We start from the raw sequence: 23,921 nt of genomic DNA on the forward strand, positions 1-23,921 counted from the left end.
TCACCACCACCGCAACCATGGCCCATCGCGACCGCGCCCCGTTCGTGGCTCAGGACCCAAAGGAGACCACAGCACTCATCCACTCGTTGCAAGCGCATGAGGGCAAGAAGGGAAAGGGTGGCTTCTCGGTCAAGAAGCACACATTCACCCTGCCCAATGGCCGGACCGTCGACTCGTGGAAGATGAACGACTGGGACTACAAGAAAGAGCACCTTCCCACATACGCGCGAGGCCTGTTCACATACACCAACCTTGACGGAAACAGCGAGATTGCTGTACGAGGCTATGACAAATTCTTCAACCATGGAGAAGTCAGTAAAACGGAATGGAAAAATGTCGAGCGGAACACCAGAGGGCCATATGAGCTGAGTGTGAAGGAGAACGGCTGCATCATCTTCGTCTCTGGTCTCGACGACGACACACTACTGGTCTGCAGCAAGCACTCCACAGGCGCACGCGGTGATGCCGAGCTCAGCCATGCGTGTGCAGGCGAGCGTTGGGTGGAGAGGCATATTGCGACCGTGGGAAAGACGAAGGAAGATCTTGCGCGAACATTGCGGGCAATGAACGCAACACTGGTGGCTGAGCTGTGCGACGACGAGTTCGAAGAGCATGTCCTCGCATACACACCCGACCAGGCTGGTCTGTACGTTCACGGCATTAACCTCAACCTGCCCGAATTTGCGACATATCCTGGGCACCTGGTCGACAAGTTCGCAGATGAGTGGGGAATGAAAAAGGTCGTTTATGTCATCGAGGACGACATCGCCAAAGTCAAAACGTTTCTGGACAAGGTCGCAGAGACTGGCAACTACAATGGGCGCGACACCGAAGGGTTTGTCATCCGATGTCAGGCACGAGCAACCGACGGTGCGCCCTACGAGGATTGGTTCTTCAAGTATAAGTTCGAGGAGCCGTATCTTATGTACAGGCAGTGGCGTGAGTGCACCAAGGCTATGATTGCTGGTAAGCCTCCACGCTACAAGAAGCACAAGGCCATCACCGAGGAGTACTGCGACTTCGCGCGCAAGAAGTTCGTGCAGAACCCCGGGCTGGCGAAAGCTTACAATCATAACCACGGTATCATCAAGTTGCGTGATGATTTCCTGTCATTCCGAGGCACCACAGGCGCAGAGATTATTCAGCAGGAGCTGAACAACGGTGCACAGGAGAGCAAGTCGGTCAACAGAAACATTGTGCTTGTGCCGATCGCGACCATCGGCTGCGGCAAGACAACTGTTGCGCTTGCACTGGTGAAACTGTTCGGATGGGGCCATTTCCAGAACGACAATGTCAAAGCAAAGAAGGGTCGAGGCCAGGTATTCGCTGACACCATCTCGTCACTGCTCATCACCAACCCTGTCGTCATTGCCGACCGCAACAACCACCAGAAGCGCGAGCGAGACCAAATCATCAACGATATCTCACGCACCGTGAAGGATGCTCGCTTTGTTGCACTACATTATGTTCACGAGCGATCAAATTATGATGCCATCCGGGACGCGACACGGAAGCGTGTGCTCGATCGCGGCGACAACCATCAGACCATCCAGGCCGGATCAAAGGGTTCGGGTGAAATTATCGAGATTATGGAGGGCTTCATGCATCGCTTCCAGCCTCTCGATCGCTCAGAGGCTCCTGACGATCTCTTCGACCTCGTCATCAACATCGACCCTGTTCTCGACTCACGCCAAAATCTGGAGACAATTATTGGCAAGATGGCGGAGACGTATCCTGCGCTGTTCGAAGGTAGAGAAATGCCTACTGATATTGACATGGACGAAGCAATCCAGTGGGCCATGAACGACTACACACCCGACTTCAAGATGGACCTGTCGCGAGGTGGGAAAGCCGGGCCAAAGAGCCAACAGCTCAACAACAACCAGATCCTCCAGAACATGCAGAAGAGCGACGGCGGAGGCGCGAATGGGGGGAAACAGTCGCAGGGTGATACAAGGTCCAAGAAAGCACCGCGCATGGAGTACTTTTCCGTCAAGCTAAGTGCTTCCCGTGTAAGCTCAATCCTCGATGCTGTGTTCAGCGAAAAAGGCCCCGAGGCTGCGCGTCTCTACAACCATCTGAAGCAGCAGCGTCGTGTTCAGAATGAGTTCCACGTCACGCTCATCCACCGGGCTTCAGCAGCTCAAAACCAGCCATACTGGGACAAGCTGATCAAGCTGAACGACACAGTCCAGACGACAGCCGCGAATGGAGGTGCCGGGGAACCTGAATTAGGCAAATGCGGCGTTCTCATGGAGCGCTTGATTTGGGACGATCGCATTATGTGCTTTGTGGTGCGTCTCAACGGCTCCAGCACGCTCCAGTTGGAAAGTGAGGCGGGCACGACGACCGAGGAGCTGATATTTGAGACTGTCAATCCAATTGCGCACGTCACTGTTGGTACGGCAAACCAGAGCATCAAGCCCAAGGAGAGCAACGACCTGCTGCAGCGATGGCTGAACGAAGGTTCCGGCGCGGAGACCGGCATTGGAGAAGCCATTGTCAAGGGCAATGTGGTGCTGGATGGAAGCGTCCGAGGTGTACTGGGACGACTGTAGATTAGTCGTGGGCGACGCAGGTTGGTTTCTCGCGAGCAGTTTGTGGACGACACGGTCGGCGTTCACTCCGAGAGTGCGAAACGTTCAGAGAGATCCAAGTCAGCGATAGGAAAAGTATGTTGAACAGGCCACGACAACAATAGGGTTTTCATGAACCGACAAGCAAGATAGCATACATGGCGTTTAGCGGCAGCATCTGAGCTACTGCGTTCTAGGAGCAGGTCGAGAAGTAGCACGCTTGCACGAAGCACGGTACCTACCTCGACAACCTTTTATGGTGATGATAAAATCATCATGCATTTTCTGCACACTATCTGTGCATTGGGTGTTTCTAGTTTCACAGCAAGTTGTCGTCATGCATAATCGCGTGTCATTATTCTGTTCGAGGTGAGGCCCAGTGAATGGTCCTTGCTTCTTCAGACACGTGCAGTCACCCGCTGCGACCCAGCTCGTAGCTCCCCAGCCAACAACGACTCGAAGACTCGAGGCGCGAAGTGGCCGATCCGTTTCCTCGCGCACACGCGACCGCAGATCGCAAATGGCGCCTCCCTCACGCGCGCGATCGGTGGGGAAAAGCTCCTTCTCGCCCGCCTTTTCTCGACTCAAGACGTCCGCATACGTCGATGTGCTCCGCCCGAACGCCTCGGTTTCCGCATCGCACTATGTTCGCACAATCAGCTGGAATGCATCGGGCACGTTCATAGCGACCGGCGCCGCAGACCGTACATTGCGCATCTGGAATCCCGAGAAGACGAATGTCAAGAACTCGACAGACCTGCGCACACCGGGCGCACCAGCTGCGACGTCACTCGAGCGCGTCGCCTTTCACCCCATCAACGAGAATGAGCTCGCAAGCTGCAGCACAGACGGCATGGTGAGATTCTGGGACATACGGTCAAAAGCGAGTGTAGGTGAAGTACGAGTCGGCGAGCAGCCCTTCACTCTAGCATGGGCCCCAGATGGCAACGGGATAGTCGCAGGGCGCAAGGTATGCTCTCCAGTCACCATACCCCACTCTCGCCATGCTGACCTGGCAGGATAACGTTCTCGTCTCGATTGACCGCACCGCCCTCCGCACCCTCGCCGAGCACCGCCAGCCCGTCCAGACCAACCAGTGCGTCTTTGACTGGTCCGGCGCACATCTCTTCCTGACCTCGGGCGACGGCAGCATCAAAGTCGTCGACTACCCCTCCTTCACCCCAGCCCTAACCCTCAATGCACACACGTCCTCATGCTACGCCATCAGCATGTCACCCTCGGGCGAATACCTAGCAGCCGGTGGCGGCGATGCGCTTGTGTCGTTGTGGGATACACAAGAGTGGATCTGTGTGCGGACGTTTGACCTCACCAAGGAGCCTGTCAAGAGCGTGGACTTCAGCTTCGACGGCAGCTACATCACCGCGGGCAGTGATGACAAGGACGAGAAGAAGATCAAGATTGCGCATGTCGAGTCAGGCGAGGTGGTGCACGAGGTCAGCGTAACAAGCGCGAGTAGCGTGGTTAGTTGGCACCCGTGTCGCTATGTATTGGCCTACTCGGCGGAGGCGCAGGGATTGAGGATTGTGGGGGGTATCAGTTAGGCTTCACAGAAGAGCACGGAGAAGAGGATACAGACGGGAGGCATAGCGTGGAGGCACAGGAGAAGGACAGAGAAAGGAGACTGAAGATTTAGGCAGGCACGAAGCTGGTTGAGCGTCAAAGAGCTCAGAGAAAAAGAGCATCTGAGATCAATTAGACAACCCAGCTTATCCATCAAGAGCAGGACGACATTTGGAGGCCAATATTCGCACGAAGTACCCCATCCATGCCACCACACACAATTGGACATAGCCTCCCAGCGCATCCACAGATCACGGTGGACGTCCCGCGGCTAAATTTAAAGCCGTGACGCCATCATGGGCCCGGGTCTGTAAGCAGCAAACCAGCGATCCATTCCTAGCACTCCGTGACCCTCCATAACTCTCGCTCCTGAAGACACAAGCGAAGCATCAACCAAGAATGGACATTCTCTCCCAGATCAACCCGGCCTCCCTCTTTTCGGCCAAGGGCCTGGTCGTGGTCATCACCGGCGGCGGAAGTGGTGCGTACCCAAGCTCGAGCTTCAAGCTAACCCCTCCATGTGCCCCACCATCAACACTGCTGATGCATCACCATTAAGGCATCGGCCTCGCCATCGCCGCAGCGCTGCACCAGAACGGCGCCTCCAAGATTTACCTCATTGGCCGTCGCAAGAACGTCCTCGACGATGCAGTCGCCAAGCTCGAGTCCTCGCCCTCGGCACCAAAATCATCCGAGTCCTCGGTCCTCTCCGCCATCTCCGCCGACGTGACAGATCTCGAGTCCATCCGGAAAGCTGTCGCCCAGATTGAGAAGGAGGTCGGCTACGTTGATGTTCTGATCAACAACGCTGGTGTCTTGGGCCCCAAGTCCGGGCAGCCAATCCACGATGCGCAGTCCATCGAGGCGGTCCGCGACGCTATGATCATGGGCATGAACGGCAACGACTGGAGCCAGGCCTTCGAGATCAACACAAAAGCCGTCGTCGGCGTGTCTGCGCTGTTCCTCCCACTGCTTGAGGCTGCGAACACGCGTCGGGGGTGGGCACCGGGTCGCGTGACCGGCACAGGGAATGCCAGGCAGCGCGACACAACCAAGCTGAAGGAGGCTGGTGTAGACGACGACGACGACCGCATGGCTCACATCATTACGGTCGCCTCAGTTGCCAGCTACATGCGCTGGATATCCGCCGGCCTTGCATACAATGCAACGAAAGCTGCAACAGCACAGATTGGCAAGATTTTAGCGACGTTTTTGGCAGAGTGGGGGGTCAGGAGCAACATTGTATGCCCTGGGCCGTATCCCAGTGAGATGACGAGTTCGAATCCGCCCGTGTATGGCACGAATCAAATTCCGCAGGGACGCATGGGAAACGTGAATGATATGGCAGGATTGATTCTATTCATGGTGGGCAAGGCTGGAGCGTACATGAATGGCACAAGCCAGCTTACGGATGGGGGCAGGACTGCGGTGTTCCCTTCCACATACTGATTGCTCGTATATAGGTGTGTGGTATAGCTACAGTGGTTTGATGGCTCTGTAATCTCTGAACACTATTTACCAAGTGCACCATAGGCACGACCAGTCCCTCCAATCATTTCAAGCTTTTGTCCGAAGCAACTTCAGTCTAGCAAGCGCCCATGTGCGATGCTCGAAGTCGCCTCAGTCTCCACGTGTGGATGACGTCAAGAAACTCAAGTCGCCTCATCTACTCAACCTCACCCTAGCATTACTCAGTATAGACACCACATTCACAGAGATCTTTCAAATCAATACCCAGTGCCTACCCACCTCAATATCTTAAACACACACACCACATACACACATCAACATGTCCGCTCAGCCCAACGGTAGCAACAACATGGAGAACCCCGGTCTCATCGCTAGCCACGCACAATATGTCAAGGGCGCTGCTGAGGTATGTCTTCCCTATATCCATATTTCACTGCAGGTTTCATCCGCATGCTTGAAGCCTCTCCGCACACCACCTCCATTATACTGACCTCAACAGGCGACAATTGGCTCCGTAACCGGCAACCAAGCCTGGGCAACCTCGGGCGAGCAGGACAAGAACCAAGCCATCGACGCAATGAAGGCCGCGAGCGAGAACAGAGATACCTCTCAGGGATACGGTGGCGTTGAGCAGGCGGCGGGGAATTTGGTTGGCTGTGAGGGTATGCAGAAGGAGGGTGCTGAGAGCAAGAAGCAGTAGGAGCGAGATCACATCGGCCTAGTAATACCAATAACGATGCGTTGAACACTATCCTGGTCCACATAACAGCACGTTCGAAGGCACGGCCTCAACCTTCAACCTACTTGTGACAAGTCGACGGCTTTGACTGACTGGCAGAAGCAGATGGTGAGGCATTCCAGCTGAATTTAAAGATTCATCACAGCATTGTCGACTTCGCATCAGTATAGATCTGAAGAAGAACACAACTGATTCGAAGTTGTAGGATGGGTGCGAGGGTGATCGACCCACGGCAGACTCTAGGCGAACCTCGGCATTAGTGGAGCTTTTCACCTTCCTACCCTGGCGACTTACAAATCAATACATTGCGCAATGCAACACACACTTTACTTAACATGAGTCCAAGTACCTCGCTTCTTCTCCTGCAGAGCCTCTAGAGTCAAGACTGTAGACAGTAGACCAGGCTCATCACTTGCAGTTGGTGCCTTTTCAAGTATCAACGCCCACACTACAGACCACACCGAAAGTATTTGCAAGAGAAAACACCATCAACATGGCACCACCCCCTGAGCTCAATGTCGGAGTTCCCGACCTCGAGTATTTCACTCCTCAGCACGTCACCTCCCCCGGCACGCCAGTGTCTTCGACACAAGAAAAGCCAGTTCCCGCACTGTTCCAACCGCTCACCATCCGCGGCACGACCCTTCGCAACCGCATTCTTGTCGCGCCCATGTGCCAGTATTCAACAGCGTCTCATGGTCCAGCAACCGGTGCGCTGACGGACTACCACATCGCTACTCTGGGCCACTACGCGCTCAAAGGCGCGGCGCTGGTCATGTTCGAAGCTACGGGTGTCCAATTCAACGGCCGCATATCGCCAAACTGCCCCGGAATATGGAGCGATGCACAGATCCCCGCATTGCGCCGCGTGAGCGACTTCATCAAATCCCAGGGCAGTCTTAGTGCCATTCAGCTAGCCCACGCCGGGCGCAAGGCGAGTACCTGCGCGCCCTGGATTGCTGGAGCGCAGCGCACGAGTGGGGGAAAGAGAAAGGTCAGTGTGCGGGCAAGCGAAGCCGCGGGTGGGTGGCCCGACGATGTTGTAGGGCCTATGGGGGGTGAGGAGTGGACGTGGGATGAGAAGAAGTTGGATGATGAGGTTGGTGGGTACTGGGCACCGCGAGCGCTGAGCGAGACAGAGATTGCTGAGCTGGTGGCGGACTGGGCCAAGGCGGCGGAGAGAAGTGTCAAGGCAGGTATTGATGTTATTGAGATTCACGGCGCCCACGGATATCTCATCCATCAATTTCTCTCGCCCCTCACAAACCAGCGGACCGACAAATATGGCGGGAGTTTCGAGAACAGGACGCGGCTGCTGCTTGAGATTATCCAAGCCATCCGCGCCGTCATTCCGCAGTCGATGCCGCTGTACTTGCGCATCAGTGCAACCGAGTGGATGGAGGAGACGGACCTGGGCCAGCGCCTCGGTAGCTGGGACGTCGAGAGTTCAATCCGCCTAGCCAAGATCGTAGCAGGGCTAGGCGTGGATCTCCTGGACGTCAGCAGCGGCGGCAACCACGTGCAGCAGAGGCTCAATCCCTTCGACACCAAGGACTACCAGACACGCATCGCCTCGCGCATCAGAGAGGAAGTCAAGAAAGACGGCGGCAAGCTGTTCATCGGTGCCGTAGGCCTCATCACCGAAGCCGAGCAGGCGCGCGACATAGTCGAAGAGGGCGGTGCTGCCCTTGCTGCGCGATCCAGCGACCCAGACATTGCACAGGAAGCGCGCGCCGCTGTGCGCATGACCGATTCCCACAACGGCGCCAACGGTAACGAGCCCCAGGCTGATGTCATCCTGGTCGCGCGGCAGTTTTTGCGCGAGCCCGAGTGGGTGCTGAGAGTGGCGTGGCAGCTGGACGTGGACGTTGCGTGGCCGAACCAGTTCCTGAGGGTGCGGTTCCCGAAGCTGTGAATGAAGTCAATAAAGAGAGACGCACATCATGATAGATTCTGGTCCTAGAGCAATGCTAGATGGATAGATACACGATGATTTATTGCCATCCCTTCATAGGAAAAACATGCCCTTCTCCGCATATTTTACCTCATACCACTCACACACATCAGCCTTCAAACCACCGCGCCCATTTATCCTCCAGTCCCCGCCGTCATTAGCTGGATCGTACCCCTCCCAGAGACAGACATCTATACAGATATCAGTTCCTCTTCACGTGCAATCAACCAGATACACCCAACCCGGATCAAACCAACAGGGAAAAAGAAAGAGATAGCTGGCAAAGCCTTTCTAAAGCGAGCAGATTGCAAAACGCCGGAATGAATGTCCTGGATCTTGCAGATATGTTTTCTACCGGTGAGACGGGTCAGCTTCTTTGCTTGGGAAGCACACTAATCGCTGTTCCTAAGGGGGTTTGTAATGTCCTGCGTGGGTTGGTGCTCAAGCTGCCAGCAAAGGCGATAACCACCAAGATGCCGATGCCCTGTGGTATTTATGTGAGTGGACCCTCACTCTCAACAGTTAGAGCTGTTGTACTAAGTTGGGTGTCTTTGAGACGAGGTGGCTGGTTGTTAGGTGGATGAACGAATAGTCCGTACGCTTTGCAATGACAGTGTGGAGACCTCGTCACGGGCAACTTGAACTCGGGGGAGAATGCGTGGGTCTGGGATGGATTGATTGTGAGACGAACTATGGCCGAATGACGCCCGTATCGGTACATGAACATGACCAAGACTAGGGGTGTAGCCTAGTCGAAGAACGTCTCATGCGAAATCTTGTGCTCTATGGAATCGCATCGTTGAGATAGTTTCGCCCAAAGTAGCCCGACAACTGCATCGCGTGCTGGAACCTGTGGATATCCTCATCTTTGACCCATGTCCTCCATTGCAAAGCCTCCATGAAGACCATTTCCGCATGCCGCAGCTCAACACCTGGAATCCGCAGAATCAGTTGCTAACCGCGCGCACTGACATCCAGCATGCTTGCACATGCAATTCTGACCGCAATGGTCGTCCACAGCATCGTATAAGCAACCCCAACAGGATGTTGGGCGGGTCTGCACTTGCGAAACCTCAGCAGCAAGATGAGCGCGTATGACAGGACGTTTTCGAGGTCGATGCACCGGGTGCCATTTGTGTATATTGTATTGATCAAGACGGCAACGATACAGTCCGCGTGCACCGTCCTGTAGTCTTTCAGGTGCTGCCGTTGCGACGCTGCCGCCGCGGGTACGAAGATGAGTAGCGCATCAGGAGGTGCGTTACAGATGAAGCTCGCAAGGAACGAGGCGTGTGCGAACGTGCCTACAGGCCAGGGGTACTTTATCGGTAATCCGGTCATGGCCGCAGCCATAAGAGCAGCTCGTGGCAGGAAACGGACGTTCATAGTCTAAGGTTTGTCAATTTATGCGGATTGCTAGAGTGACCTGTGTCCCAGAAGATGCAGGATATCATGCGCCTGTAGAATGTGCCTGTAGAATGTGCCTGTAGAAGACGAATGTTTGGCTTGCTTGGACAGCAGGAAAGATGGACTGAGAGTGTCGTCGGCTGTGGGACGTACAAGTAGTACTGAGCTAACAATGTTGCTATATGTGAGGCGATATAACGATTGCTGCCTCAATCAAGGCCATAGTTTGCATTGGCGTAGGAAGTCCATGGGCTTCAAGCCATACTCACCATCTGGCGTCTTAGAAACAAGTCGTTCCTTCCTATCCACGCCCTTCTAATGGAAGTTGTTAGAAATCTTCACGCAGGCGCGGAGTCAGTTGTCTTGAGTGTTGGGGATGCATGGCTGAAGACTCCATTGGACCTCCGTGAAGGTCAAGTCCAAATCGCCATAGCTCTCGTGAGTACCGGAACGTTTTGGTGAGCTGGAATCTGACATAGTTACAGGCCAGTTGTGCTCTTCCATGAGCCTTGCAGACTTTCGTGCCTACCGTTTCAAGCAGCTCTTAGGAAAAACACTTCTAAACATCGTGGGCTCTTTGACTGTTCGGCGACGTCTATCGATATCCATCGTGCTTGGTAGGCGTTGAGAGCTTTCCCTGTTTCATGCATGTTCGACACTACAAAATAATAGTTGACGAAATTGCAGAATGCATGAGCCTTGCCGTACCGCAAAAATAGTGTCCCGCCTCTGTGACTCGTGTGGACTGGTGGAGTGTGTTAGAGCGCATCGTAGTCGGCGGTGCTGGATGACGACAAAAGCACGCCAGTCCATGCCACATGGGGAGAAATCGCGCCCGGAAGATCGCCATGACGGGAAATCGTAGGCCTCCACACAAGAGCTTCATCGCTTCCTGCTTCAAGGCTTGTAGCGTCGCAGCACGCAGCCCATACTCTTACAGCGATTCCTGGACCATAGTGCTGGATACCAATACCAGGTCCATGGGTTCGTACTCGGAAATGAACGTGCATTCCAGAGTTCTCGGGTCAAGCAGAACTTTTCATCCATTCATGGTGCGTAGTATCACCTTACGTACTGCAGCACGCCTATGCATTGTTGTGACTGTCGTTCGATGAAGCTTCAAGCCACTGGAGTTTCACCGTCAAGGGTGCAGTGCCCAAAGTGGTCGGTGTAGGCACGGTAGCCGCGGCTGTACCTCCCAAAACCACCAAGCGCCTCACCAACCCCGACATCTCCACCAAACTAGCAAATTTACGCACCAGCACCTGACAACTAGCAGGGGCCACAAGCGGAGGACTATCCTTTGTAAGACCTCGATCGAGTAATAACCGGCACGACCAGGTCGACGAGGCTGGTTGTCGGGCGTCTCCGTAACCTACTCTGCAGCCGTGATCTTGCCGATGTAACGTCTTATCGGCACTGGGGCGTATTGCTCGGTAAATTGACAAACGGTTGGGGATCACTAGTGAGAATCTGGGGGCCCGCGTTCTCCCCACACCGCCTGTGCTCCATGAGGCGGGAAAGTATACATGATGCATATACTTACATTTAGGTCGCGCGAGGGGTGCATATAAGTTGGCGACGATCCCATATCTCCACGCTCATCCGCATCATCAGCTTTTGTTGCAGTCGGTCTTCTGTGACTTTTGGCACCATGGACGCCGTCCGCAGCGCTTCCGTCACCTCAGCTCGGGTTCGCACCGACGCCGCCTTCAAAAACCGCTGGCAGACTCTGTTTAAGAACCCCAAGATCTTGATCATAGCCTTTTTTGCTTCGTAAGGCTACAGAGCTCCCTTGTTTAGGCCCTCTCACTAACACTGTATAGCTTTGGAGGCTTCGAGTATGGCTATCAACAAGGTGTTCTGGGCCAGTCTCTGGTCATGACCCGTTTCAAGGACAACTTCCCTTCTGTCATCGAATCAGCCTCCGCCACAGGTTGGCTCACCTCCATTCTGCAGCTGGGAGGTATCATCGGATCCCTCTCCGCCGGTGTTTTCGGTGAAGTCTTCTCTCGAAAGTACACCATGTTCAGCGCCTGCTGCTGGGTCGTTCTCGGATCGTACCTCTACATCGGAGCTTCACACCACAACCCTGCTATGCTGTATGCTGGACGCTTCTTTACCGGTATCGGTGTCGGTACCTTCTCTGGCGTCGGTCCTCTCTACAACGCTGAGATCGCACCCCCAGAGCTTCGCGGCTTGATTGTCTCCTTTTATCAATTTGCAACTATCTTGGGTATCATGCTTTCCTTCTGGATCGGCTACGGCTCCAACTACATTGGCGGTATTGGTGAGGGACAGAGCAACATGGCGTGGATGCTTCCCTCCATCATCCAGGGCATTCCAGCCGCCATTCTCGCCGTCGGCATTTGGTGGTTGCCATTCTCTCCTCGCTGGCTGATCAAGAAGGGCCGCGACGAAGAGGGTCTCAAGACACTTGCTTACCTGCGTAAACTCCCCCAGGACCACGAGCTCATTCAAGTTGAGTTCCTTGAGATCAAAGCCGAAGCCCTATTTGAACGCCGCTCTTTCCAGAAGAACTTCCCCAACCTGGCTGCCAAGGAGCAAGGCAGCGTTTGGGTCCGCGAGTTTGCGCAATACTACCAGATTTTTCGCACCTGGGACAACTTCAAGCGTGTTTCTACAGCCTGGCTGGTCATGTTCTTCCAGCAGTGGAGTGGTATCGACGCGATTATCTACTACGCCTCAAATGTCTTCGAGTCCGTGGGTTTGACAGGAGGCACTCAGGCTCTGCTCGCCACTGGTGTTACCGGCGTCGTGTTCTTCGTCAGCACGCTGCCTGCTATGGTCATCATCGACAAGGTCGGCCGCAAGCCCATGTTGCAAGTTGGCTCCGCCGTCATGTTGGTCTCCATGGTTCTTGCCGGTATCCTGGTGGCCAAGTTCCAGCATGACTGGGTCACACACAGCGGTGTGGGATGGACTGTCGTCGCTTTCATCTGGGTCTACATAGGCGCTTTCGGTGCCACCTGGGGACCTGTGTCTTGGACACTGGTCTCCGAAATATTCCCACTTTCCATCCGATCCAAGGGTGCTTCGATCGGCGCCTCGAGTAACTGGCTCAACAACTTTGCTGTTGCCTTTTACGTTCCCCCGATGCTCAAGGCTTGGACGTGGGGCACATACATCTTCTTTGCTGTCTTCCTTGCTGCCGGCATGGTATGGGTGCACTTCTGTCTCCCAGAGACAAAGGGTGCCACTCTTGAGGACATGGACAAGGTGTTCGGTAGCCGTACAGGTGAGGAGGATGCTATCTTGCTGGCCGAGGCGAGGAGGGAAATTGGACTGAGCATGAACCTTGAGACGGAGGCGATCAAGGCGGCGATGCATGGAGAGCCTAACGAGAAGGGCACCGTCCGTGTCGAGCAGGTTTAGGAACAGACTACATGTGATGTTGAATAAGGTTATTAATTTATCTATCAACTACGACGAACCTTGTCTTTGGATTTTGTTCACGATCTTCGTAATTCATTGTCTTGATCTGGCATCTCTGCTAATACCCTTATAAGTACGTTATTATTATCGCGGCAGCAGTCAACATCGAAAGCTCTGCTTTTTGTATGATTGGCGAAGTTAGCTCTTCCTGTGGTACTGCAGCCCATCTCACGAACACAGCAAGCGTCGTGCGTGCATTGCACTCGTGCAAAAATAAAGCTCTTTGCTGGGGGTTGACAGGAAAAAAAGATGTCGCACGAATTGGCGGTACCGTGAATCGAACACGGGCTGGCGCGGATCTGGATCGGAACTCTAGGAGTTCGCCAGCCACAACGCGACGTCATACCACTAGCTGTAGAGTTGTTAGACGCTGCGAGGGCGATGGTTGGTTGAGTGAAACTTACACCATACCACCCAGGTGATGATTGATGGCGGCAAACTGAAATTAAAAAATTATATACGACACATTTACTACACAGTCTCCTTCCAAGACTCAACTGTCAGAGTTTGGCTTCAAGGCAGCTTCGTATCATTGTGGGGTGCAACGTGGACTTTGATGTTTACTAATGGCTTGCTGTGATGGCTGATTGGTCTTTCCCATTCGAGACTTCTCCGCGCCGACTTGCGGAAAGTAAAGTTTGGTCGCACGCGCAACAATCTTCAGCTCCCATCACCGCCAGCGCGCAACATGGCCCAACCTGATGCGAAGGGTGCAACGACCAGCGGCGTGTCCGCCGGGCCCGTCAAAGCTCCCAAACCTCAGAATCCTGTGTTCAGAATGATGGGTGCGCAAATACTGGAACCATCTGCCTACTCCTCTACTTACCGCATACAGGTCTCCCCAACATTCGCATGAAGCTTCCTTCGCGCAACTGGTGCATATTCTGGGGAGTCATTGGATCCTGGACAGCTGCAGTCCAATACGATCGTTACGAGAAAAGGCGGATACACAGAAAATATGCGAAGCTGGTAGAACACATCGCACAAGAGCCGTTGGACGCGCAACAGCTGCCTCGCAAACTTTCCATCTACATCTCTGCCCCGCCGGCTGACGGCCTTGTGTCTGCGCGCGAGCACTTCACCGAATACATCAAGCCCATACTGGTCGCCGCTGCGCTCGATTGGGATGCGGTCGAGGGTCGACGGGAAGGGGATGTCAGAGCTGGGCTAGCTGAGCGGATACGAAAGCTGAGACAAAAGAGGGGCGAACAGGCTCGCGAGCCTTTCGAGCCAAGTACAGAAGACGAGGTGGAAGCGTTGAGGCAGAGATCTGGTGTGAAGAGCTGGGATGGACCGGGCGGAGACATCGTCGTTGGGAGACATGCATGGAAAGAGTACATCAGAGGTCTTCACGAGGGCTGGCTGGGACCTCTCGATCCTCCCGCATCCGCAGAACTACCTGCTGAACTTGCCGCTCCTGCGGTGGAACCGACACCTACACCGACGCCAGCACCGACTGAGACCGCACCCGAGGCTCTTGCCGCTACCACTACCACTATCCATTCGTCGACCACCGATGATGCGTCGCCCACCGCTACATCCGAGGCTGCCAAGGCAACTGAAGCCGAGAAGCCAAAAGAGGAGGAAAAGAAGGACAAGAAGAAGAAGAAGCAGCCCGCACCGTTCAACACCACCGCCGACTATGAACATTCGACTGTCGCCCCGACGTGCCCACGTTCCCTCGGTCCTACCGCCGTTGTTCCTCTCCCTCACCTTCTCGGATTCTGGAATTTCCCCATCCGCATCTACCGCTACTTGAACAAGCGCCAGGTGGCAGAGGATGTGGGCAGAGAGACTGCTGCTGCTGTACTCGGTGCTTTCCGGCCCTTTGAAGCAGCTGGAGAAGCGTCCAGCCACGACGACAGCAGCGCACAATGGGAGCAGCAACAGGCACTTGCGTTTGAAGAGTCAAACTGGCACAAGTCTGTTCGCGAGCGCAAAGACGACAACGGCAAAGAGCGAGTATGGTTGGACGACATGGTGCTCGACCCTCGCATTGCTGAGCGCATGAAGAGGTTTGTGCTGGAACCTGAGGCGGAGGACCGTGCCAAGAAGGTGGACACTTCCTCCGACTCGTCGTGGATCAAGTCTCTGTGGCCTGCGGAGAAGAAGAAGCCCATGTGGCAGGGACTGACCGACGATGAGTAAGAGCATCTGGTCGTGCCATGCTTCGCCCGTGTTGTGTAATGGAAATATGTAAGAGTAGCTATGTAGCATGATGCATGGTCGGCGCACTTTGTATACCACTCGATTTCACTACCGTAGACGCAAGATGCTGCTCTCATCACCTGAGAAGCGAGGCTGGTCGAATCGGGCTCTCAAAGGTCAACCCCCACGTGGAAGCTAGCGCATGCACCCGCATGGTTGACGCGCCCCACTAAGATCGAAGCTTCGAGCCTACATTTACAACTACACGCACTATCTCGATCTACCCATCACACTGCACCTCCACACTGCACCTCCCATACGCTGAGTCGACAGCATAGCTTCTTGAAATACAGACATACCAGAGCTTGCCGACTTCTACCCTCTTACACCTTCACTCGCCGTCATGGTGAGTTTCTACCCCGCCGAGCTAGCTAGCGAGGTAAATATGTGCTAACCTTGCGCAGGCAACCAACCAACAGTCTAGGAAGCGCCTTGCGCTCGCCATTCTCGACTTCCTCCAGACCTCGCAGACCGATGGCTCGGTCACGCCAGACAACGCCGAGCAGCTCGAGGTTGCTGCCAACTGCATTGCCGAAGCCTTTGAGGTTGACGCCGACGACGCCGCCGCAAAGAAAGACGCTCTGGGCGGCCAGAATCTGCTTTCCATCTACAACGTCTATGAGAAGCTAAAGGGAAAGACCACTGCCTCGACAGAGGGCAGCTCATCCGCCACCGAGGCTCGCCCCGCGACCCCCCAGACGCCCTCGACCAGCGCCTCAGGGCCAGGCGGGCCGAACAAGGATGAGGCAGAGCGCCTGAAGGGCCTCGGAAACGAGGCAATGAAGAAGAAGGACTACCCTGCTGCCGTCAAGCACTACTCGGCCGCGCTCGACGTCGTGCCCCTCAACCCCATCTACCTCTCCAACCGCGCCGCCGCACACTCGGGCATGGGCAAGCACGAGCTGGCCAAGGAGGATGCCGAACTGGCAGTCGCTGCCGACCCCAATTACTCCAAGGCTTGGTCGCGTCTCGGCCTCGCAAAGTTCGTCCTCGGCGACACAAAGGGCGCCATGGATGCCTACAAGGCCGGCATGGATGCCGAGGGCGGCGGCTCAGAGGTCATGCGCAAGGGCTACGAGACAGCGAAAAGGAAGTACGAGGAAGAGGGCGGTGACGTCGGTGCTCCCGAGGCCTCGCGAGGCGCACCGGGCGCAGGCGCAGGTGGTATGCCCGATTTATCGTCGCTCGCTGGCATGCTTGGTGGTGGCGGAGGCGGAGGCGGCGGCATGCCCGACCTCGCGGGGCTGATGCAGAACCCTATGATGAGGCAGATGGCGCAGAACCTGATGAGCAACCCGGATATGCTGAACAACCTCATGTCCAACCCCAGGTTAGCTGAGATGGCACAGCAGTTTGGGGGAGGAGGTGGTGGCGCAGGCGCAGGCGCTGGTGCGAGCGCGGGTGCTGGTGCTGGTGCTGGTGCTGGTGCTGGTGCTGGTGCTGGTGCTGGACGTGGATCTGGCGGCGGGGCTGGTGGCATGCCAGACCTCGCAAGTCTCATGAACGATCCCAACATTGCTGAGATGGCACGCAACTTCATGGGTGGAGCTGGAGGGGCTGGCCGTGGAGCCCCGCAGTAGAGTGCTTTTGACTAGGTTTGCAGAGTCTCGGGACCACTTCATACATGCATTTGTGGCTCTTGCTCCTAAGATAATGATATCATGTCCATGTTCGAATCGTGTTTGACGCTATGCAGTGTTCCAAGCTGTACCTCGTCTTTATGCTCTGTCTAGCATACTTGCTCGGTTTCTGTGGTTTCACACATTCTTCTCCAGCCCTACTCTTTGAGGCCTGACAGTCAAAACTTCCTGTGCTCTTTCATGCAGTCTCATCCTCTTTACGATATCTGCATCGCTTGCTCACAAAGCCATGGTCCACAGCCCGTCTCCCAGGTAGTGCCCAGCCTCGCACGCCTGCCCCTTCTTCTTCTCCCTCATCTCTGCAGTCCCCATCTTCAGCACGCCAACCATACACGCCGTCTCCTTGCCCTCGGCCTCAATCACCACCACCGTTCCGGCCTCCAGATCCTCTGACCCATACCGCTCCTGGTCCTCTGGCGACAAATCTTTGCTTGGCAGACGGCCCCCAGGAGAAGTCATGCCCGGTGCCATGAGCGCGGCGCCCGAGAGCACGAAACGGATTGCGCCGCGATCGATGCGCAGGCGGTGGAAGGCGGTGGGGTACTTGTGTACGAGGGTCAGATGGGGGATGATGGCGTCGTCCATGTGTTGGAAGAAGAGGGGTGTCGAGTTGAGGGTGTAGAGGGACACGCGATCGGGTCTGGAGAGTGTCAGTCAAGGTCGCGCGGTGCCTATCGAGCTGTTCCTTGGAAAAGGTTGGCGAAACTCTCGACATGGTTGAAGGGACGCGGTACGACGTACAGCTTGACGAGGTCTAACTGCTCCTTCTTGGGTAGGATGTCTTCGATGTAGGGCTCAAGTTTGGGGTATTCTTCGAGGACCTTGGACCGGATTGCGCGCTGGGCGCTCGATTTTACTTTCGACTTTGCGCCGGCCGAGATGCTGATGGCGTTAGTCCCTAGGTGGTGGGTTGTCTGGAAGCACATCATACTCTTTCTTGAACATTTTGGCAGTTGTGTGGTGTTGTTGTCTGAGAGCTCCGTTTGAAGGTTCGCGGTTGTTGTTGCTACTCCAAGTGCCCCGCAGTTGCGCGTGGAGGGGCACGCACGGTGGAGCCAGACATGTGTCATGGGCAAGGCGTACAACATCGTTTGTCTGTTCCTCTCTCCTATACCCTGCTGCAGCTTTCAAACAACATCAACATCCGCGTTCGATCTCACTTCACAGCATCAGACCTTTGACCGGCGTGTCTCGCACCAGCGCACAACTCTTCTGATCCTTGACGGGCTGAAAACCTAGTTAGTCATGGAGACGTCAAAACCTAGGATGTAATCCGCGAATCCAAGTTCGGGCCACTGTGGGTCTTCTGTGAACTTTTTTGCCAAGCGTTTCCTAAATGTGGTAGGACGTATACGGTTTTCTTCTTTCTGTGTGTTCTGTTTTACTTCTCAACGTGGTCAAGACCCTTTCCTCTCTTCCTTCTTTCCTCTCTCCCGACTCAGTCTAGAATGTCGTCCAAGATAAGAGCACCGTCTTTTGGATCACAGACGTACTGGGAACATCGTTTTACCAAAAACACCGCACCGTTTGACTGGCTCTCCACACCGTGCGCTTTGGACCCATTCATCAAGGAGGCACTGCAAGATGTTGGCGAAGTGAACCCGCAAATACTACATGTGGGTTGTGGGTCGTCAATGCTGTCACATCATCTGAAGACGCATGTCCGAAGCGCGCAGCAAATTCATAACGTCGATTACTCAACGGTCGTTATCGAAACGGAGAGGCAGCGCGAGATTGCTACGTCGAGAGCTAGTGAGAAACAGGGGAACGGTGACGCCCCCATGCGTTGGGACGTTGTAGATCTCCTTGACTACACATCCGTTGCTAAGACCTGCGCCTGTCATCCATATTCAGTCATTGTTGACAAGTCCACCTGCGATGCTGTCTCATGTGCCGACGACGTAGTTTGCCCACTTCCGTATGCCTTGGCTACCAGAGAAACTACCGCAGCCGAGATGCGGTCTGAGGCTGAGCCCAAACAAGTTCGGGTCCAACCCCTGTATGTATTGGCCATACATCTAGCGCTCGTAACAGAGCCAGGTGCGAGATGGGTAGCACTTTCATTCTCCTCGGAGAGATACTCATTCCTCGAAGAGAAGACTGCACGTGTCGAAGAAGATGATACAGCAGACACTGGCATTCCAGATCCCAGACTTTTTTGGACGGTTGTTGTCAAGCACCCGATCGAGGCGGAACAGCAGGAGGACAGCAACGGCAATGGAGTGACGCATAGACCGAAACTGTATCACTGGGTATACTTGCTACAGAGGACGCCCGTGCCCCTTGTCATTCGCAGCGCTTAAATCCTCGTCTTCAGCCATTACGCTAACTTGCCCGGCACAAATGGCATCCCTCCACTCAGTCCACCATCCACAGCCCACGCCTGCGCGTTGACATAGCTACTCTCGTCGCTCGCCAAGAACAGGACCGCTCTCGCGATCTCATCCGGCTGCCCACCCCTCCTCAATGGGTTCAACTGCCCAATCTTCTTCTCGCTCCCCCTCGCTCGCGCCGCATCATACGTAACCCTGGTCATGCCCGTCTCAATGAGGCCCGGACACACGGCATTACACCGAATCCCGCTGCCAACCAGCTGGTACGCACACGTCTGCATCAGGCTGATGACTGCCGCCTTGCTGGCAGAGTAGTCTGTAGGCCCGGCATTGCTCTTCAGGCCTGCAACGGAGGCAGTGCCGATGATACTCCCACCAGGATACGGTTTCTCTGGACTGGTCTTGCGCATGGCGAGACTGCCATACTTGGCCGCCAAGAACACCGAGAGCGCATTGGTTCGCATGACCTTCATGAAGCCCTCGCTGTCCTCCTCCCAGAACAGCTTCCCACTGCTTATCCCTGCGTTTGCGAAGAAGACATCGAGACGGCCGTACATGTCCACGGCTTCCTGCACCACGGCTTTGACGGCAGCTTCGTCAGCGGCGTCGAACTGGCGCGTGTGCACTTCCACGCTGGGATACAGCGAAGCGAGTTCGCGCTTGTGTAGGTCAAGGTTGGACTTGTCAAAGTCGCAGAGGTACAGGGCGCGACTGCCGTGTCGGGCGAATTGATGGGCAGAGGCGCGGCCGATGCCGATGAGGGAGTTGGCGCCGGTGACGATTATCACCTTGTCTTTGACGCGTCTGTAGGGGGTTAGTCAGGATATCCTCAAAGTAGTAGGAGGGATAAGGAAGTACTGGTTGCCGAGGTCGCCAGCTATGCTTCGAACACCGGGCTGGCCTTCAAAGGTTGGCGGCTCGGGCAAAGGCTCGGAGAGCTCCTTGCTGAACCTTGTTGGCTTGACTTTCGGTGCTGCTGTTGGCATTGTGAGTTACAGCAAGCTGGAGTAACAGAGACAGATCGTAACGAGCAGTAAGGTTAGAGTTGTACTGTTGTAGCATTGAGGCGCGAGCTGATGTGTGACGGCTGTTGGATTGCGGAGTTCGCGGTTGCCAAAGCTGGGGAAAGACCTCGGCAATTCGGAGGTCCTCAGTGGGGCATGTGCATGGCATGCATCCAACTTTGTGTATCAGCTTCATTTGGGTCTGGCGTTTGTGGCTATGCTATCTCAATATACCTATTCATCGAGATCGGTGACAGTGTCAGGCCATCTGTTGTTCGTCATCGACCATGAGATGTCGATGCACTAAGCTCCGCCCTGGGTTTGGAAACGCTCTGGCACACCTGGGGACGTTTCGCCAGATAGCCAAGAGTGCTGGAAGCCCAATACGTCCCGAGCCACTCGGAAGCTCTCAAGATGGAGGCCTATGCGTGAAGTGACCTATTCCTCACACCCCTGACAGCACATGTTGAGATTCCATGTTTAACAAACATAGATCGATGCTCTTCTCAGCAATCGCCAATTTCATCTCCCTCTTCCTCTTCCCCTGCCCCGTCCTCGCCCGCCGCCCCTTCCTCGCCCACCTTTGCCTCTGGGCCCTACTCCTGATCGTTCATAAATCTTGACCTCGTCAAAGGGCGTATCAGCAACTCGGATGTAGCTAGGCACTCCGTTGTCGACGACGGCCAGAAGCACGTTTCTGCACCCGTGCTTCAGCTTCTGGTAATGCTGTGCGCCAACCTTGGGCCTGTCTTCGGGCACCTGTGCGAAGAGGTCGTTCAGTTGTGCGCTTGTCGGGATGGGGGTTTCGCGCGCATTGATGACACAAATTCGGAAGTCGGGAGCGCCGCGTGCAGTCTTGCGGAAGCCGGACGTAGTCCTGTAGACGTCGAAGTGTACACGGAAGGGGTTGTCGGCGGCCGGCGGTAGGATAAACGACGACGGCGCTTTGCGGTCGTGGGATGGAATAATGTTCAGGAGGCGATACACGTCGCTGTAGCTTCGGTAAAGCCCTGGCTTGATGAGTGGGCCGAAGGAGAGGCTTTCGGGAGTAACTGTGTTCGACGGCTGGCTTATGCGTCGCCAGATGTCCGAGAAGAAGCGTGTGAGAATGCTCGGTCCCGGCATCCCGTCGCTTTGCGCATTCGCGTCTTGGACCAACAAGTCTCCACGATCGTCGTTCCATGTGCCTGTGCGGAATACGACGTAGCCGGATCTCTTGAGTCCTGCGTATACGTTGTACATGTCCAGCGTCAACTTCCCACCGACGCCTTCTTCGTACCCAATGAAGGCAGCATAAGCTGCTTGTAGGCTCATTGGTGCGCCCTCTTCTGTCCTGTGGCTCTGTGGTACGCCCTCTTGCTCCTCGACAGGCCACCTGCAATCTAAGCTTCCCCTCTCAATCATGAAGAGCGCCTCTTCTGGCAGCAGCCATTCCTTTCCGCCTTTCGAGCGTCCGATGGTCTGGAAGTGCTGCGACTTAACTTTTTCGACACAGACCGTGTTTGTCTCTGGGTGGTATTGCGCTAAGATGTGGTTCTTCTGCGTGTGCGTTCGCTGCCAGGACAAGACGCCGTACATGGCCTGCCGCGAGGCTTCGAGGGTGTCGAGCTGTAGGTTCGTCGCGTGCGATTCAAAGTCTTTCTCCCCGCGCTTGGGTAGGGATAGATGCGCTACGTCGTGGCCTCCTCTATCGTGAGCCGGTTAGCTTCCATGCTGTACGCAAGTTGAAGTAGGCTTCGCACATTAGCTTGTCAAGGAAGCGGAAGTCCTGCGTTTCCTCGGCAGGGTCGTGCTCCACGCCTTCCTGCACGCCTAAAAGCGAGACATCTTCGTCTGCGTCGGCCATGGCGAGTGTAACGAAGACTTGAAGCCTCTAATCGTGCAGAATCGAACACTACCGTTGGGGGCCATGACTCGTGCAGGGCTGAACCCCAATCGATAACGAATCTCCTGCGTTTGCGTTTGCGTTTGCGTTTGCATCTGGCCGGCATTCATTTCTAAAGAAACGTCAACTCGAATAGAATAGTACTCCAAGGCGCCTGCTGTTCTTCCAGACAAAATCTCCGGTCAACGACAACAGCTCAAATTTGCACCTAGAACATTCGAGACATCTTCGAGCAACAAGTTCTGGGGTCAACATTTACTTCTTCAATCGTGTGATAAACGCGCAAGAAGTATCATCTCAATGCCTGTTCACGCATCTGGCCAAACCAACAGGACGAGCCTATCGAGCAAGGTGACAGCTCGTACGAACGGGCCCGGCTTTCAGCGCAAAAGGAAAGGAACAGGACGTTTGGAAAGTCTCGGAGCTGTCAACTAGGTTTCCCCATTCCAATCAGGGACAAAGATTCGCATCGACCTTGCAGCGAAAGGTACACTGTTCTCGGCACTGCAAATGACTGATGGAAATGCGCAGACGGCTCATCCGAGAATTACTGGAGGTGTTCAAGCAAGGTTTGCCTGAGGATTCATTGATGCATAGACAAGAGTGGCTTGTTACTGCGCCACTCCTCAGCCACCGCCACAACGCGCATGATACCGGTAATGAAGTTTCACGATGTTGCACAAGTTTGCGGGTAGCACCACACTATCGTCGGAGCACTGTCAATGAGGCCTTTCCGTGTCGAATATGCGATGTCAATGGTCCTAGCGGACGGTGCCCTTTCGACTTCTGCACCATAATGCCACCACATTGGCCTGACTTCTCTCTTCACCATAGGCTAACACGGTGGAAATCACTGTCCAGAGCTGGCCTCCAGCATCAAGATGAGTCCGCGTCATCAGGACACGTGGAAATAGATATGTGGCCCCTCCCTTCACTCTCAGGCAGACGTCTATCTTCCGGACCATCGCACGAGGTGCCGCCTCAAGTCGAGGTAACATTCGACCCCACACTATTGATGAGGACGCGTAGAGCAGGCAGCATGAGAGATGGATTCGGTCAGTGGGACAGGGTCATAGCGCGTCGGAATAATGGTAAAAGAAAAAAGGCGAAGGCAGTGCAAGCTTTCCCATGCCGGCAACTATGGAGAAGCCAAGCACTTGGCACCTTATTTTGCGACGTACGTTATCCACACCCCGATCTCCTGAGCGATTTGTTGCACGACCAAACTTCCTACCAGCATCATCGAAACAGTGCTGGGGCCAGGTCGTGACCTTAGGAGAATGGCGCTTTGCTTGCCCAGGCAATAATGGAGCTCACCCGCTCTGCATCGCAGACAACAGTTAGACTTGGCCATCGTTACCTCCTGCAGCTGTACCCCCGTCGTCATGCTCCGCTGATCGCAATCCAATGAACGCTCCCTGCTCATTGAGCCAGTCGATCCTGTAATCGTTTCTTCCACCGTTCAAACAGCCTGCTCTGCGGTTTCATGGTTCTTAGATTGCGAACCCGAAGAATCCACGCATTGCAAGCGCACTGTACTCGAGATATTATGCGTATGCCGTCTGCCTATGCAGCGAAAACAGTTCGCTCCGTCTGCTCTGCTAGTCTGCAGGTCGACACTGGTACGAAGAACGGTTGACAGGTGCCGCTACAGCATCACAGCCGCCG

General features: G+C 55.0%; 11 protein-coding genes across 11 annotated transcripts, besides 5 other annotated features; 8 read left to right on the forward strand and 3 right to left on the reverse strand.

Annotated features, from left to right (window-relative positions):
* Positions 1-17: 17 nt before the first annotated feature.
* On the forward strand, positions 18-2,558 carry EKO05_0001331 (RNA ligase (ATP); the record flags this gene model as incomplete). Its single annotated transcript, XM_038944951.1, has 1 exon — positions 18-2,558. The coding sequence occupies one exon, from the start codon at positions 18-20 to the stop codon at positions 2,556-2,558; it is 2,541 nt and encodes an 846-aa protein (XP_038802088.1).
* A 538-nt stretch (positions 2,559-3,096) lies between these two features.
* Positions 3,097-4,138, forward strand: EKO05_0001332 (uncharacterized protein; the record flags this gene model as incomplete). Its single annotated transcript, XM_038937400.1, has 2 exons — positions 3,097-3,546; positions 3,596-4,138. The coding sequence occupies 2 exons, from the start codon at positions 3,097-3,099 to the stop codon at positions 4,136-4,138; spliced, it is 993 nt and encodes a 330-aa protein (XP_038802089.1).
* Positions 4,139-4,556: 418 nt separating this feature from the next.
* EKO05_0001333 (uncharacterized protein) lies at positions 4,557-5,606 on the forward strand (the record flags this gene model as incomplete). The annotated part of the gene is made up of 2 exons (XM_038937532.1): positions 4,557-4,638; positions 4,717-5,606. The coding sequence occupies 2 exons, from the start codon at positions 4,557-4,559 to the stop codon at positions 5,604-5,606; spliced, it is 972 nt and encodes a 323-aa protein (XP_038802090.1).
* A 313-nt stretch (positions 5,607-5,919) lies between these two features.
* Positions 5,920-5,941: a tandem repeat.
* Positions 5,942-5,946: 5 nt separating this feature from the next.
* On the forward strand, positions 5,947-6,327 carry EKO05_0001334 (uncharacterized protein; the record flags this gene model as incomplete). Its single annotated transcript, XM_038937367.1, has 2 exons — positions 5,947-6,033; positions 6,127-6,327. The coding sequence occupies 2 exons, from the start codon at positions 5,947-5,949 to the stop codon at positions 6,325-6,327; spliced, it is 288 nt and encodes a 95-aa protein (XP_038802091.1).
* Positions 6,328-6,859: 532 nt separating this feature from the next.
* On the forward strand, positions 6,860-8,281 carry EKO05_0001335 (12-oxophytodienoate reductase; the record flags this gene model as incomplete). The annotated part of the gene is made up of 1 exon (XM_038944952.1): positions 6,860-8,281. One exon carries the CDS (start codon positions 6,860-6,862, stop codon positions 8,279-8,281), a length of 1,422 nt encoding a protein of 473 aa, XP_038802092.1.
* A 3,100-nt stretch (positions 8,282-11,381) lies between these two features.
* Positions 11,382-13,123, forward strand: EKO05_0001336 (uncharacterized protein; the record flags this gene model as incomplete). The annotated part of the gene is made up of 2 exons (XM_038937375.1): positions 11,382-11,503; positions 11,554-13,123. The coding sequence occupies 2 exons, from the start codon at positions 11,382-11,384 to the stop codon at positions 13,121-13,123; spliced, it is 1,692 nt and encodes a 563-aa protein (XP_038802094.1).
* A 748-nt stretch (positions 13,124-13,871) lies between these two features.
* EKO05_0001337 (uncharacterized protein) lies at positions 13,872-15,331 on the forward strand (the record flags this gene model as incomplete). The annotated part of the gene is made up of 2 exons (XM_038937178.1): positions 13,872-13,968; positions 14,019-15,331. The coding sequence occupies 2 exons, from the start codon at positions 13,872-13,874 to the stop codon at positions 15,329-15,331; spliced, it is 1,410 nt and encodes a 469-aa protein (XP_038802095.1).
* Positions 15,332-15,734: 403 nt separating this feature from the next.
* EKO05_0001338 (Small glutamine-rich tetratricopeptide repeat-containing protein 2) lies at positions 15,735-16,971 on the forward strand (the record flags this gene model as incomplete). Its single annotated transcript, XM_038937285.1, has 2 exons — positions 15,735-15,737; positions 15,796-16,971. The coding sequence occupies 2 exons, from the start codon at positions 15,735-15,737 to the stop codon at positions 16,969-16,971; spliced, it is 1,179 nt and encodes a 392-aa protein (XP_038802096.1).
* Positions 16,591-16,617: a tandem repeat.
* Positions 16,792-16,841: a tandem repeat.
* A 279-nt stretch (positions 16,972-17,250) lies between the features above and the next one.
* Positions 17,251-17,976, reverse strand: EKO05_0001339 (translation machinery-associated protein 20; the record flags this gene model as incomplete). Its single annotated transcript, XM_038937574.2, has 3 exons — positions 17,251-17,671; positions 17,773-17,913; positions 17,963-17,976. 3 exons carry the CDS (start codon positions 17,974-17,976, stop codon positions 17,251-17,253), a joined length of 576 nt encoding a protein of 191 aa, XP_038802097.2.
* A 1,375-nt stretch (positions 17,977-19,351) lies between these two features.
* On the reverse strand, positions 19,352-20,350 carry EKO05_0001340 (uncharacterized protein; the record flags this gene model as incomplete). The annotated part of the gene is made up of 2 exons (XM_038937301.2): positions 19,352-20,168; positions 20,223-20,350. 2 exons carry the CDS (start codon positions 20,348-20,350, stop codon positions 19,352-19,354), a joined length of 945 nt encoding a protein of 314 aa, XP_038802099.2.
* A 539-nt stretch (positions 20,351-20,889) lies between these two features.
* Positions 20,890-20,943: a tandem repeat.
* Positions 20,891-22,214, reverse strand: EKO05_0001341 (tRNA-splicing endonuclease subunit sen54; the record flags this gene model as incomplete). The annotated part of the gene is made up of 2 exons (XM_059635650.1): positions 20,891-22,055; positions 22,111-22,214. The coding sequence occupies 2 exons, from the start codon at positions 22,212-22,214 to the stop codon at positions 20,891-20,893; spliced, it is 1,269 nt and encodes a 422-aa protein (XP_059491633.1).
* A 105-nt stretch (positions 22,215-22,319) lies between these two features.
* Positions 22,320-22,346: a tandem repeat.
* Positions 22,347-23,921: the final 1,575 nt, after the last annotated feature.

This window comes from Ascochyta rabiei, chromosome 2 (assembly GCF_004011695.2).
Source record: "Ascochyta rabiei chromosome 2, complete sequence".
In the NCBI taxonomy this organism is placed as follows: domain Eukaryota; kingdom Fungi; phylum Ascomycota; class Dothideomycetes; order Pleosporales; family Didymellaceae; genus Ascochyta; species Ascochyta rabiei.